We start from the raw sequence: 15572 nt of genomic DNA on the forward strand, positions 1-15572 counted from the left end.
TGTTTAATAATTAATGCAGCTGGGAAACTCTGGAAATATGGGGGGAAAAAGTGAAGGATCATTCATCAGACAAATGTAGATATGTTTCCAAATATCTCCATAAACAAATATTTTCACGTTCATTTCAATGTACCCATACATTTCAATGGAACTATTAGCACACCTTTTCATACAACACTGAACTAAATAGTCCCATTCATACATAAAATGGTTATGGATTAATCTAATCTAAATCAGAAAAACGATTTGGTGATTTCAAAATCAAGTTATTAAATTGATCTTTCGTAGATTTCCCATTCTATAATTAACATTGAGAAATCGGTAATTTCAGCGATTGTTAGATGTCTGGAGGTTTGGAAATGGGTGATTTATATGTCAATTTGGGAGGGATGTACTAAACGGAAAATACGGTAACCCCCCCATTTTCCTAATGTACTAACACCCGGCCGGCAGGACAGCGCTGCGGAGGGGTTCGCCAGCTTTTGCTGGTGGTACCCCATAGAAGCCTATGGGCTTCTCTCAGCAGCTCCGCAGCCGGCCCCGTTCTTTCTGCACATTCGCAGAATGACACAGGGGGCCGAATACCGGAAGTCAAGGAGACGCCAGGGATCGCAGAGGACAGCTCTTATCGGAAGAGCTGTCCTTCGCAATGCTAAGCGCATATGTAAGTACATACTGTATGTGCTTAGCATCATGACGAATGGCGACAATGTCATTTAGTACATCCAGCCCCTTTGTCCTTAATTGATAAGGATATCAGTAAATCAGTACAATAGAGGTCACTAATGTTGCATTTTACATTTGTAGAAACCCTGCAGTCTTCTTCTGAATATTTCCATAATAGCCCCCTCTTCCAGCTACTTAGAACATGGGGGGTCCTTTCCCTGATATCCAGCGCATCCCTACTCTATCAATTCCACAGAATGTTAGGGGTGAATGCATCCTGCCCTTCACACCTTGTCCATTCAGCACCATTGTAATTTGCAGCCTGCACAGAGCAGACTCATTCTCAGAATCCTCTATGCACGGTGACCTGGAGAAGAGATTGAACAGGGCTGTTTTGTAAGAAATACCATTGGAGTTCTCCTTAAGGGTAATGTCACATAAGCAATTAAATAGCTTTAAGCGTTTCAGCACCGTACTTAATCGGTAAAACACTAATACGCAGTAATGAATAGAAGACTCAGGACTAGCAATTGCAAAGTGTATAATCACTAGTTTTAAGACTCTATTCATTTCTCTGCAGCAGTGTTCTAGATTAACGGCCACACTTAAACGGTGGTGTTTTAATTGCTCATGTTAGATTCCCCTTACAGTGCAGGAGTGCTCATTGCAGCTTTAAGTTCAGGTGTCTAAAACATATGTATTAACAAGTTATTATTATTATTATTATTATCCTTGATTTATAATTTACTGCAGCATCCTATAGGGTATACACAACAAGAGAAAACATGACGCATTAATGGTATAGCAGTCGCTGCATTAGTATCTGGAATTGCCCCGTGCACTCGTTCTGTTGCATCCCAGTTGCTGCTCCAAAATGGTCAATTTCTTGGAAAAACTGCGAGTTCTAAACGACTCGGTATAGGACAGACATACAAATGCGCCCATCCGACTCAGAATCAGCCCCTTGCGCAGAGAAAATGAAAAGCCTTTTCATCAGTCATACACAAGAAGGCACCATACAGTACATGCGCCGCGCTCATATAGTGTCACTGGAGCAGCTCAGTCCATCAGAGAACCCATCTGCAAAAATAAGATTTTACTCACCGGTAAATCTATTTCTCGTAGTCCGTAGTGGATGCTGGGAACTCCGAAAGGACCATGGGGAATAGCGGCTCCGCAGGAGACTGGGCACAACTAAAAGAAAGCTTTTAGACTACCTGGTGTGCACTGGCTCCTCCCACTATGACCCTCCTCCAAGCCTCAGTTAGGATACTGTGCCCAGAAGAGCTGACACAATAAGGAAGGATTTTGAATCCCGGGTAAGACTCATACCAGCCACACCAATCACACCGTATAACTCGTGATACCATATCCAGTTAACAGTATGAAACATAACTGAGCCTCTCAACAGATGGCTCATAACAATAACCCTTTAGTTAACAATAACTATGTACAAGTATTGCAGACAATCCGCACTTGGGATGGGCGCCCAGCATCCACTACGGACTACGAGAAATAGATTTACCGGTGAGTAAAATCTTATTTTCTCTAACGTCCTAGTGGATGCTGGAAACTCCGAAAGGATCATGGGGATTATACCAAAGCTCCCAAACGGGCGGGAGAGTGCGGATGACTCTGCAGCACCGAATGAGAGAACTCAAGGTCCTCCTCAGCCAGGGTATCAAATTTGTAGAATTTTGCAAACGTGTTTGCCCCTGACCAAGTAGCAGCTCGGCAAAGTTGTAAAGCCAAGACCCCTCGGGCAGCTGCCCAAGATGAGCCCACCTTCCTTGTAGAATGGGCTTTAACAGATTTAGGATGCGGCAGTCCAGCCGCAGAATGCGCCAGCTGAATTGTGCTACAAATGCAGCGAGCAATAGTCTGCTTAGAAGCAGGAGCACCCAGTTTGTTGGGTGCATACAGGATAAATAACGAGTCAATTTTCCTGACTCCAGCCGTCCTGGAAACATAAATTTTCAAGGCCCTGACTACGTCCAGTAACTTGGAATCCTCCAAGTCGCTAGTAGCCGCAGGCACTACAATAGGTTGGTTCAAGTGAAAGGCAGATACCACCTTAGGGAGAAACTGGGGACGAGTCCTCAATTCTGCCCTATCCATATCGAAAATCAGATAAGGGCTTTTAAATGACAAAGCCGCCAATTCTGATACACGCCTGGCCGAAGCCAAGGCCAATAACATGACCACTTTCCACGTGAGATATTTTAGATCCACGGTCTTTAGTGGCTCAAACCAATGTGATTTTAGGAAACTCAACACCACGTTGAGATCCCAAGGTGCCACTGGAGGCACAAAAGGGGGCTGAATATGCAACACTCCTTTTACAAATGTCTGAACTTCAGGTAGTGAAGCTAGTTCTTTTTGGTAGAAAATCGACAGAGCCGATATCTGTACCTTAATGGAGCCTAATTTTAGGCCCATAGTCACTCCTGCCTGTAGGAAGTGCAGAAATCGACCCAGCTGAAATTCCTCTGTTGGGGCCTTTCTGGCCTCACACCAAGCTACATATTTCCGCTATATGCGGTGATAATGTTTTACAGTTACATCTTTCCTGGCTTTAATCAGTAGGAATGACATCCTCCGGAATGCCCTTTTCCTTTAGGATCCGGCGTTCAACCGCCATGCCGTCAAAAGCAGCCGCGGTAAGTCTTGGAACAGACAGGGCCCCTGCTGCAGCAGGTCCTGTCTGAGCGGCAGAGGCCATGGGTCCTCTGAGATCATCTCTTGAAGTTCCGGGTACCACGCTCTTCTTGGCCAATCCGGAACCACGAGTATTGTCCTTACTCCTCGTTTTCTTATTATTCTCAGTACCTTTGGTATGAGAGGCAGAGGAGGGAACACATAAACTGACTGGTACACCCACGGTGTCACTAGAGCGTCCACCGCTATCGCCTGAGGGTCCCTTGACCTGGCGCAATATCTCTCTAGTTTTTTGTTTAGGCAGGACGCCATCATGTCCACCAGTGGCCGTTCCCAACGATTTACAATCAGTGTGAAGACTTCTGGATGAAGTCCCCACTCTCCCGGGTGGAGGTCGTGCCTGCTGAGGAAGTCTGCTTCCCAGTTGTCCACTCCCGGAATGAACACTGCTAAAAGTGCTAGTACGTGATTTTCCGCCCATCGGAGAATCCTTGTGGCTTCTGCCATTGCCGTCCTGCTTCTTGTGCCGCCCTGTCGGTTTACATGGGCAACCGCCGTGATGTTGTCTGACAGGATCAGTACCGGCTGGTGTAGAAGCAGGGGTTTTGCCTGACTTAGGGCATTGTAAATGGCCCTTAGTTCTAGAATATTTATGTGTAGGGAAGTCTCCTGACTCGACCATAGTCCTTGGAAGTTTCTTCCCTGTGTGACTGCCCCCCAACCTCGAAGGCTGGCATCCGTGGTCACCAGGACCCAGTCCTGTATGCCGAATCTGCGGCCCTCTAGAAGATGAGCACTCTGCAGCCACCACAGCAGAGACACCCTGGTTCTTGGAGACAGGGTTATTAGCCGATGCATCTGAAGATGCGATCCGGACCATTGGTCCAACAGGTCCCACTGAAAGATTCTGGCATGGAACCTGCCGAAAGGAATTGCTTCGTAAGAAGCCACCATCTTTCCCAGGACTCGCGTGCAGTGATGCACCGACACCTGTTTTGGTTTCAGGAGGTCTCTGACTAGAGATGACAGCTCCTTGGCTTTCTCCTCCGGGAGAAACACTTTTTTCTGGACTGTGTCCAGAATCATTCCCAGGAACAGTACACGTGTCGTCGGAACCAGCTGTGACTTTGGAATATTCAGAATCCAACCGTGCTGGTGTAGCACCTCCTGAGATAGTGCTACTCCTACCAACAACTGCTCCCTGGATCTCGCCTTTATTAGGAGATCGTCCAAGTACGGGATAATTAAAACTCCCTTTTTTCGAAGGAGTATCATCACTTCCGCCATTACCTTGGTAAACACCCTCGGTGCCGTGGACAGTCCAAACGGCAGCGTCTGGAATTGGTAATGGCAATTCTGTACCGCAAATCTGAGGTACTCCTGGTGAGGATGATAAATGGGGACATGCAGGTAAGCATCCTTGATGTCCAGGGATACCATGTAATCCCCCTCCTCCAGGCTTGCAATAACCGCCCTGAGCGATTCCATCTTGAACTTGAATTTTTTTATGTATGTGTTCAAGGATTTCAAATTTAAAATGGGTCTCACCGAACCGTCCGGTTTCGGTATCACAAACAGTGTGGAATAGTAACCCCGTCCTTGTTGAAGTAGGGGCACCTTGACTATCACCTGCTGGGAATACAGCTTGTGAATTGCCTCTAGCACAGCCTCCCTGCCCGAGGGAGTTGTTGGCAAGGCAGATTTGAGGAAACGGCGGGGGGGTGACGCCTCGAATTCCAACTTGTACCCCTGAGATACTACTTGAAAGATCCAGGGATCCACCTGTGAGCGAGCCCACTGATCGCTGAAATTTTTGAGGCGCCCCCCCACCGTACCTGGCTCCGCCTGTGGAGCCACACCGTCATGCGGCGGACTTGGAAGAAGCGGGGGAGGACTTTTGCTCCTGGGAACCTGCTGTTTGTTGCAGCCTTTTTCCCCTACCTCTGCCTCTGGACAGAAAAGACCCGCCTTTTCCTCGCCTGTTTTTCTGGGTCCGAAAGGACTGTACCTGATAAAACGGCGCTTTCTTAGGCTGTGAGGGAACATGGGGTAAAAATGCTGACTTCCCAGCTGTTGCTGTGGAAACTAGGTCCGAGAGACCATCCCCGAATAACTCCTCACCCTTATAAGGCAAAACTTCCATGTGCCTTTTGGAATCTGCATCCCCTGTCCACTGCCGAGTCCATAAGCCTCTCCTAGCAGAAATGGACAATGCACTTATTTTAGATGCCAGCCGGCAGATCTCCCTCTGTGCATCTCTCATGTATAAGACTGAGTCTTTTATATGCTCTATGGTTAGCAGAATAGTGTCCCTGTCTAGGGTGTCAATATTTTCTGACAGGGAATCTGACCATGCAGCGGCAGCACTGCACATCCATGCTGATGCAATAGCTGGTCTAAGTATAATGCCTGAGTGTGTATATACAGACTTCAGGATCGCCTCCTGCTTTCTATCCGCAGGCTCCTTCAGGGCGGCCGTATCCGGAGACGGAAGTGCCACCTTTTTAGACAAACGTGTGAGCGCTTTATCCACCCTAGGAGGTGTTTCCCAACGTGCCCTATCCTCTGGCGGGAAAAGGAATGCCATTAGTAACTTTTTAGAGATTACCAATCTTTTATCGGGGAAAGCCCACGCTTCTTCACACACTTCATTTAATTCTTCAGATGGGGGAAAAACTACGGGTACATAATACCCTTTTTAGTGGTACCTGGGTTTATATCCGAAATGTGTAACACCTCTTTCATTGCCTCAATCATGCAACGAATGGCCCTAGTGGACATTAGATTAGACTCATCGTCGTTGACACTGGTATCAGTATCCGTGTCGACATCTGCGTCTGCCATCTGAGGTAGCGGGCGTTTTAGAGCCCCTGATGGCCTTTGAGACACCTGGGCAGGCACGAGCTGAGAAGCCGGCTGTCCCGCATTTGGCATGTCGTCAAATGTTTTGTGTAAGGAGTCGACACTTGCACGTAATTCCTTCCATAAAACCATCCACTCAGGTGTCTGCCCCGCAGGGGGTGACATCACTTCTATAGGTATCTGCTCCGTCTCCACATCATTTTCCTCATCAAACATGTCGACACAGCCGTACCGACACACCGCACACACACCGGGAATGCTCTAACAGAGGACAGGACCCCACAGAAGCCCTTTGGGGAGACAGAGAGAGAGTATGTCAGCACACACCAGAGCGCTATATAATGCAGGGACTAACTGAATTATGTCCCCTATAGCTGCTATAATATTTACTGCGCCTAAATTTAGTGCCCCCCCTCTCTTTTTTACCCTTTCTGTAGTGTAGACTGCAGGGGAGAGCCAGGGAGCTTCCTTCCAGCGGAGCTGTGAGGGAAAAATGGCGCCAGTGTGCTGAGGGAGATAGCTCCGCCCCTTTTTTGCAGACTTTTCTCCCGCTTTTTTAAGGATTCTGGCAGGGGTAATTATCACATATATAGCCTCTGGGGCTATATATTGTGATTGTTTTGCCAGCCAAGGTGTTTTTATTGCTGCTCAGGGCGCCCCCCCCCCAGCGCCCTGCACCCTCAGTGACCGGAGTGTGAAGTGTGTATGAGGAGCAATGGCGCACAGCTGCAGTGCTGTGCGCTACCTTGGTGAAGACAGGAGTCTTCATGCCGCCGATTTTCCGGACTTCTTCTTGCTTCTGGCTCTGTAAGGGGGACGGAGGCGCGGCTCCGGGAACGAACACCAAGGCCAGTTCCATGCGGTCGATCCCTCTGGAGCTAATGGTGTCCAGTAGCCTAAGAAGCCCAAGCTAGCTGCAAGCAGGTAGGTTCGCTTCTTCTCCCCTTAGTCCCTCGTTGCAGTGAGCCTGTTGCCAGCAGGTCTCACTGTAAAATAAAAAAACTAAAATATACTTTCTTTCTAGGAGCTCAGGAGAGCCCCTAGTGTGCATCCAGCTCGGCCGGGCACAGAAATCTAACTGAGGCTTGGAGGAGGGTCATAGTGGGAGGAGCCAGTGCACACCAGGTAGTCTAAAAGCTTTCTTTTAGTTGTGCCCAGTCTCCTGCGGAGCCGCTATTCCCCATGGTCCTTTCGGAGTTCCCAGCATCCACTAGGACGTTAGAGAAATCTCTTATTTCCTAAACACCTGTTTGTTTCAGTAAAGGCCCATACACACTTGCCGACGTCGCTCATTTTCCCCCTCCTTGAGCGACGTTGCTCATTTTATCGGCAAGTGTGTATGCCGCCAGCGACGACCCGCGGGTCGGCAATGATTGTCGCTGTCGGCAGTGCATGCATGCTCTATCTGGACTGTCGTCCAGGAGCTGCATGCACGGCCGGCGGAGGCGTGACGTCACTGAGCGATATGAGCGATCATATCGCTCAGTGTGTACAGGCGGCCGCCGACCGCCCGGCCCGGGAGGGGAAACACTAGACGACGTCGCTCACAGAGCGACATCGTCTAATGTGTATGGGCCTAAACTTTTAATTTTGCAAACTATTTTAAAGAAATAACCAGCACAAAATCTGTAAGGCACTGACCGGCTACAAACACAGGTGAGGATGATTATATTATTGTTATTACACTTTGCACAGTAAGCACAGACCAGATGCACACAGATGTCTTACATAATCTATGGGCTGGATGTATGTGATCTCAGCGACGGGGATCCCACATGATGCCAAGTCTGGGAAGTGCCCCTCTTCTAGCACACACAGATTATCACATGAGTCTGCCTGGTACTGCAGCAGCCAGCTGGAAAACACAACCCATTGCCAAAAGACATTGTCATTATTACTGTACAGAGGTCTGACTGAACAGGTTTGGTGAGGACAGGGAAAGGAAACTACATGTAAGATACACGTTAACCTAACATGACAAAACAGTGTGATCATTATAACCAATAAATGTACCCCTTTTATGGGGATGCACAGGGATCTGCAGGTCAAGGTGGCGGCATGGGGGTCGCACAATTTAGCAACTGATGTTTGGAGGACTTGGCTGGATCAGAGATACTCCTACCATCATTGTGTTCTCTGTAGCCTCATGCAAACATGATACCGGTATACAAGTGGGGGAGTAGCTACATTTATTGTGGTGTGCCGGCTTGGCAGGACGACTCATCGTTTATCTTCCTACAAAAGGACACGCATTTCCTGGGTTCTGCACTTTTATTTGGAATCACTTCCAGATCGGCGTTATACGGAAAAGCAGAGCAGGGGGGAACAGGTGCTACTAGCCCCAGCCACTGGGACATGAAGCAATGTGCTGGAGACCTTGGGGGAAGGAAGGAGGTAAGGGAAGCTCCAGAAGTGGCCATACCATCTTATATGTGCTTGCCGCCATGTACACTGCATACCAAATCAGTGATTAAAAAAGTTGGGAGGTGTGTTTACACAATGGTAAAGAATGTCACCATCATACAGCATTTACTTAAAACTATTATGTGATGTGTAAAATGCACTGTTATAGCTTCTGCTGCTTTACGGTGGGAATATTAATGTTGTTTGTACAGCTGCTAGCCACACAGGATGGAAGTAACCTTCATCATATGAGACATAAGTCTGGGCTTAGCAACTCGCTGCACTCTCTTTCCTAGTCTCACTCATGATAATGGGCCTCTGTATCAGAAATATGAGACGTCCAACCACCGATATGGAGGGACAGAACTTTGTGGGCCCCATAGCAACATTTTGAAGGGGCCCCTGTGCCAATGCATCTACAGAGACACCTCTCAGAATTTCTTAATGTTATGCCCCATAATAGTGACCTAGGTCATTTTCTGAACCATAGTAGTGGCCTAGTTCACATTATGTCACATTAAAGGGCTGCCAGTACACATTATGGAACATAGGGGGTAATTCCAAGTTGATCGCAGCAGGAAATTTTTTAGCAGTTGGGCAAAACCATGTGCACTGCAGGGGAGGCAGATATAACATGTGCAGAAAGAGTTAGCTTTGGGTGGGTTATTTTATTTCTGTGCAGGGTAAATACTGTCTGCTTTATTTTTACACTGCAAATTAGATTGCAGATTGAACACACCACACCCAAATCTAACTCTCTCTGCACATGTTATATCTGCCTCCCCTGCAGTGCACATGGTTTTGCCCGGTTGCTAACAGAATTCCTGCTGCGATCAACTTGGAATTACCCCCATAGTGCCCTCAATTCACATTATGATATACAATGTCCCCAGTTCATATTATGCCACATTATAATGCCTTCCAGCTAATTTTATAACACACTACAATGAGCAGGTCCTGGGGCATAAGTAGATATAATGCAGGCTCCAAGGAAAAAGTTTGTAAGGGCCCCTATGTACCATCCAATGGTGAAAAAAGTATATAACACATATAACATTGACAGGAAAAGTAGGCCCCTCTCAGCTCTGGGCCCCATAGCAGCTGCACTCCCTGCACCTATGGTAGCTACGCCATTGCTGATATGGTGATAATTAGCCCTTTATACAGCAGAAGTCTTATTTCTATAAAGGTTCATTACCACCTAGGAAAATATCTTCCTAACACGCCCCCTCCCCCAAACTGGATCCAAGTATCTGCTCTTCTTGGAGCTTCTACACTTCTGTACAAACACTTTGGGTGGACTGCGAGTGACTGCAGCTTATTGGGTCTTCCACTTAATCACCCCTCTCTGCTTCCATATAAGGAGTACCTGATGAAAAGCATTTCCTTAGATAGTGGTGCAGCTTTAAATAATAAAAAGAAACACCTACAAATGCAAAAAATGGATGGAGATGAAACTTAATATAGCCTATGCCTCTAATAAGCACATTGATAGGGGTCCAGCAACTGAGAAACCCTATATTTCAGAACAGTTCCCTCTAAATTTTATTTTACAAAGCACAACACAAATATCATAACATTCACTAGTCAATATATATCTTACCATCCTCTTAAGACCTTGAAAGACCTGGGCATGAATGAGGGAAAGTCACATACTTCCTGCGAGAAATCCACAGACTCCCCCTGAAAATTGCAGCTTTTATATGCCTTAATCTACAACAAAAAGAGAGGGAAAGTATAAACTTATGACTAGCACCATTACTGGACATTAGAACCATGTAACTACTGGCTACATAGAAAAACAGCAGACCTACCATGGCCTGACGCACTAACTACAGTGATGTCTAATTCTAATGAATCTGCATTACTTATTATTATTGTACTAGGTAATTAATCGCGCCCTACGGGCGCTCTTCACACCGTCGTAAGGGGCTACGCCCCCTTAACCCTTGCACACCCTTGTGGCGTGCAATATTTTTATTATATGGAGTATTACATCCAATCCTAATTGTGTGAGTGGTTAAATATTGCACGGGCAAAGGGCGTGCAATGGTTAAGGGGTGGAAGCCCCTTGTAACGTGGTTGAGGGAGTAGGGGGTGCGGGGAAGAGGCGGATGGGATCCTGGGGTGCCACGGGAGGGGCGGTTGCGGTGGTGCCGCAGGTGGGGGAGGGTGCGTGGGTGCCGCGGGTGGAGGTCCAGAGCTGCTGCAGGTGGAGGAGGAGCAGTTGCGGGGTTGCCCCAGGTGGGGGAGGGGTGGATGCGGTGGTGCGACGGGAGGTACGGGGTCGCTTCGGGTGGGGGAGGGGATCCAGAGCTATCGCGGCGCTGGAGGGAGTGTGTGGGGGTGCCGCAGATGGGGCCCGGAGGTACTTTGAGTGGGGGAGGGGCGGGTAATGCTTCTCCTGCTTCTCCTCCTGTCAGCAGCTAAGCTGCTGTCCTCCCTTTGGCAGTGGCTCTCCCAGAGACTCGCACAGCAGCCAGTCACTATTGTTTGCGCCGGTGTCTCAATATGCTGCATTACAGGGAAGAAGATGTACGCAATAAACTACAGCTCCCAGCAGCCCTAAGGGGCGGAATGCTTCGGTGCTAAGGGCTGCTGGGAGCAGTAGTTTATGTAGTGCATCTACTTCCCTATAATGCGGCACGTTGGGAGACTGGTGCTAACAATAGTGACTGGCTGGCAGAACTGTGTGACTGGCTGAATCAATGTAAAAGGTGAGAGTGCTGTGCAGTGTCACTGACACTACACACAGGCCCGGCGCTAGCCGCTCAGCAAAGGGATGCAGTGCAGGGAGGCGGCAGGAAGGAGAGGCGTTCTCCCTGCTCTACATCCCTGTGCTGAGCTGCTGCTGCTATCCCTGCTGCTGCTGCCGGCTGCTGTCACACATGCAGAGGCGCTGGAAGCACAAAACCTTTTCTCCCCCTCGGCGCCGGCAGCACAAAACCTCCTCTCCCCCCTCCCCTCCCCTGTGTGACATTCAGTGGCCGGGAGGGAGCCAAAGTGGGTGGGGCTAGATGGGAGTAAGGGGCGGAGCTACACGGGACAATGCTGCAGCAGGAGGATGAGCTGCTACAGCTTCGGCCAGCCAGACTTCATTAGATAAGTGTCTGGAAAGAGAGTGAGTGTGTGTGTATATACAGTGTCTGTGTATACTGTATATATGTGTGACTGTGTATGTGTGTAATGTATGTACAGTATGTATGTGTGTGTGTTTGTATATATGTGTCGTGTGTGTGTGTGACTGTTGCATAATGTGTGTGTTACTGATACAGGGGGCGTTACGTGTGTAAGCGGCACTGGTACAGGGGGCGTTACGTGTGTAAGCAGCACTGCTACAAGGGGCGTTATGTGTGTAAGCGTCACTGGTACAGGGGGCGTTACGTGTGTGAGCGTCACTGGTACAGGGGGCGTTACGTGTGTAAGCGGCACTGGTACAGGGGGCGTTACGTGTGTAAGCAGCACTGCTACAAGGGGCATTATGTGTGTAAGAGGCACTGGTACAGGGGGCATTACGTGTGTAAGCGGCACTGGTACAGAGGGCGTTATGTGTGTAAACGGTACTGGGAGAGGGGGCATTACGTGTGTAAGCGTCACTGGTACAGGGGGTGTTACTTGTGTAAGCGTCACTGGTACAGGGGGCGTTATGTGTGTAAGCGGCACTGGTACAGAGGGCGTTATGTGTGTAAACGGTACTGGGAGAGGGGGCATTACGTGTGTAAGCGTCACTGGTACAGGGGGCGTTACGTGTGTAAGCGTCACTGGTACAGGGGGAGTTACGTGTGTAAGCGTTACTGGTACAGGGGGCGTTACGTGTGTAAGAGTCACTGCTACAGGGGGGCTTACGTGTGTAATTGTCACTGCTACAGGGGGTGTTACTTGTGTAAGCGTCACTGGTACACGGGGGGCGTGACATGTGTAAGCGTCACTGGTAAAGGAGGGCGTGACATGTGTAAGCGTCACTGGTACAGGGGGCGTTACATGTGTAAGTGTCTCTGGTACAGGGGGCATTACATGTGTAAGTGTCTCTACTACAGGGGTCATTATGTACGCTGTGCGTTTGTAAAGTATGCGAGGGTGCAAATTTATAGTTTGCAGGGGAGCGCCGAACACTCTAGCACCGGGCCAGACTGCACACCCACTGCAGTGCACAGCACTGTCACCTTTTACATTAATTCAGCGTCCATACATTACCCTCCGCGATATCACCCTCTCTATCCGCTACATGAACCATCTCGGGGCTTCCAGGCCGGCAGGGCAGGTGCTGTGTTGCGGAGTCAGGGCCTCTGGAGATCTTGGCGTGGCTGTGGCGGGGAGGCACTTCTGTGACATCACACGCAGAACAGGCTCCAGGGCTCAGAGAGTATGCGGCGCAGGGAGGGCTATGAAAGTCTTCCGCTGCGCTGCTTTCATACACATCTATGCCGGTGGCCGCAGCAGCTTTTGTTCCACCTGCGGCGCGGCTAGGGAGTGGGGATTGTTGATGCCGGAGGGGGCAGGTGGACTGGCAGCAAGACATTGGTGGTCATTCAGAGTTGATCGCTCGCTAGCAGTTTTTAGCAGCCGTGCAAATGCCATGCCGCCGCCCAGTGGGAGTGTATTTTAGCTTAGCAGAAGTGGGAACGAAGGGATAGGAGAGCGGGTTCAAAAAATTTTTGTGCAGTTTCAGAGCAGCTTCAGACCTACTCGGCACTTGCGATCACTTCAGACCATTCAGTTCATAAACACACCCTGCGTTCGGCCAGCCACGCCTGCGTTTTTCCGAACACTCCCTGAAAATGGTTAGTTGACACCCAGAAACGCCCTCTTTCTGTCAATCACTGTGCGGCTGCCTATGCGACTGAAAAGCATCATCGCTAGACCCTGTGTAAAACTACATCGCTCGTTGTAATAGTACGCCGCACGTGCGCATTGCGCTGCATACGCATGCGCAGAAGTGCCAAATTTTTACCTGATCGCTGCACAGCGAGCGAATGCAGCTAGCGATCAACTTGGAATGACTCCCATAGGACGCTGCAGTAAAAGGATGTTTTTTTCCCCTATCTACAGCACAGAGACTTGCTGCAGATGCAGTGGCATACCCTCCAGCTGGACCTTTTTGCCAGGTACATTCCCTTTTTTTTATGGTCTGTACCGATTGTTGACTCTCCAAGCTTCCATTGAAAGTATAGGAAAAGGGGCATGGCCACGCGCCTGTACCCGTGACCACGCCCCTTTTTCGAATGTGTATCAATGTTTATGTGTACATTGTTGGAGGGTATGTTGCTGCAGATGCAGTGGGACTATTTTGGGGTGTGGGGCTGGAGCTGCAGCTCCATCAGTCCCACTGCTAATCCTGCTCTGTGAAAACACAGCAGCCAAAGGGCAGAGCCTCCCATTGGATGTAACCTGTGTGGGAGGGCGTTTCTCGGCCAATCAGCTGTGGGCTGGGTGTGATAGACCTGCCACTAACCCAATGAGAGCTCCTAGCCACGCCCAGCGTTAGAAACCCAGGCACAGAATCACAGGGCTATTATATAGGAGATTATTGCACGTTTTTCAGTTGGTTTTGTTGTTACGTCATCCAGCTTTGATAGATACAGTAGGATCAGGAGTGTTTCCTGAAGGAGAGAAGAGCTTGTCGTGCGCAGTAAGAAAAATATGATAAATTTAAGATAGCTAATTGTAAATGTCATAGGGGGTCTTTTTATTTTTTGCAGAGTTTCATAACAAAACAGCTACAAGGCTACTGGTTCAGTTGGAGTGCAGTTATTATCTACACTCTGGGGAGGCAGCCATTTTGTTGCTGAGAGAATAATTATGGCACTCTCATGCCTCAGCGATGCTACCAGTTTCATGGGAATTGATTGGCTCCATTTCATTATTATTATTATTATACTTTATATGGTGCCACAAGGGCTCCGCAGCTCCCAACAAAGTACGTAAATGAAGAAAACAAGAAAACAGCGACTTACAGTACTAGACAATGTTGGACAAGTACATGCTATATAAGCATTTCTGCATCAGCGACCCAAACACTGAAATAAGCATCAGGGTGGCAGAACCGAAGGTTAGGTGCCTACATAGTGAGTATGGAGTAGACAATAATCTAAGTAAGAGAAGGAAAAGCAGATGAGAAAAAGGGCCCTGCTCATGAGAGATTACATTCTAAAGGGGAGGGGCAGACAGATAGGGGTTGCACAGATAGGGTAGACAGCGTGGAACAGAGGGTTAGGATGAGAGATGGCTGGACTTGATGAAAATGTGGGTCTGAAGAGCCCGTTTGAAGTTTTGTAGAGAGGTGGAGATTCTGATATGGATGGGGAGAGTATTACAGAGACAGAGAGCAGCATGGGCATAATCTTGGAGGTGGGAATGAGAGGAGGCATGCATTTGTGGAGCGAAGAGGGCCGGAGTGTGATAGAAGATAAGGTCAAAGATGTAAATGGGAGAGCAGTGGGTGAGGTCTTTGTAAGTGGGTGTGAGAATCTTGATTTGGATTCAGAAGGGGAGCCAATGTAGGGCTTGAGTGAGAGGGGAGGTAGACTTAGTACGTTTGGAGAGGAAGATGACCAGGGCCACAGCATTGAGGACAGATTGGAGTGGAGAGAGGCGGTAGTCATGGAGGACAGATAGGAGATGGCCAATCTGGAGATGACTAGTGAGTGGATGATGGTCTTTAGTAGCATCCAGCGAGAGAAAATAAGAATTTACTTACCGATAATTCTATTTCTCGGAGTCCGTAGTGGATGCTGGGGTTCCTGAAAGGACCATGGGGAATAGCGGCTCCGCAGGAGACAGGGCACAAAAGTAAAGCTTTCCGATCAGGTGGTGTGCACTGGCTCCTCCCCCTATGACCCTCCTCCAAGCCAGTTAGGTACTGTGCCCGGACGAGCGTACACAATAAGGGAGGAATTTTGAATCCCGGGTAAGACTCATACCAGCCACACCAATCACACCGTACAACTTGTGATCTAAACCCAGTTAACAGTATGATAACAGCG

General features: G+C 48.7%; 1 protein-coding gene across 2 annotated transcripts in view; it reads right to left on the minus strand.

Moving 5' to 3' along the window:
• CRYBG3 (crystallin beta-gamma domain containing 3) overlaps nucleotides 1-15572 on the minus strand; it is a 343220-nt gene that overhangs the window by 58571 nt on the left and 269077 nt on the right. For both annotated transcript variants that reach the window (XM_063956283.1, XM_063956282.1), the window contains 2 exons: nucleotides 10193-10302; nucleotides 7915-8041 (listed from right to left, as the gene is read on the minus strand). In XM_063956283.1, the coding sequence (XP_063812353.1) occupies nucleotides 7915-8041; nucleotides 10193-10302 (237 nt within the window). The remainder of the gene's footprint in view (nucleotides 1-7914; nucleotides 8042-10192; nucleotides 10303-15572) is intronic.

Source organism: Pseudophryne corroboree, chromosome 2, assembly GCF_028390025.1.
Source record: "Pseudophryne corroboree isolate aPseCor3 chromosome 2, aPseCor3.hap2, whole genome shotgun sequence".
NCBI classification, from domain to species: domain Eukaryota; kingdom Metazoa; phylum Chordata; class Amphibia; order Anura; family Myobatrachidae; genus Pseudophryne; species Pseudophryne corroboree.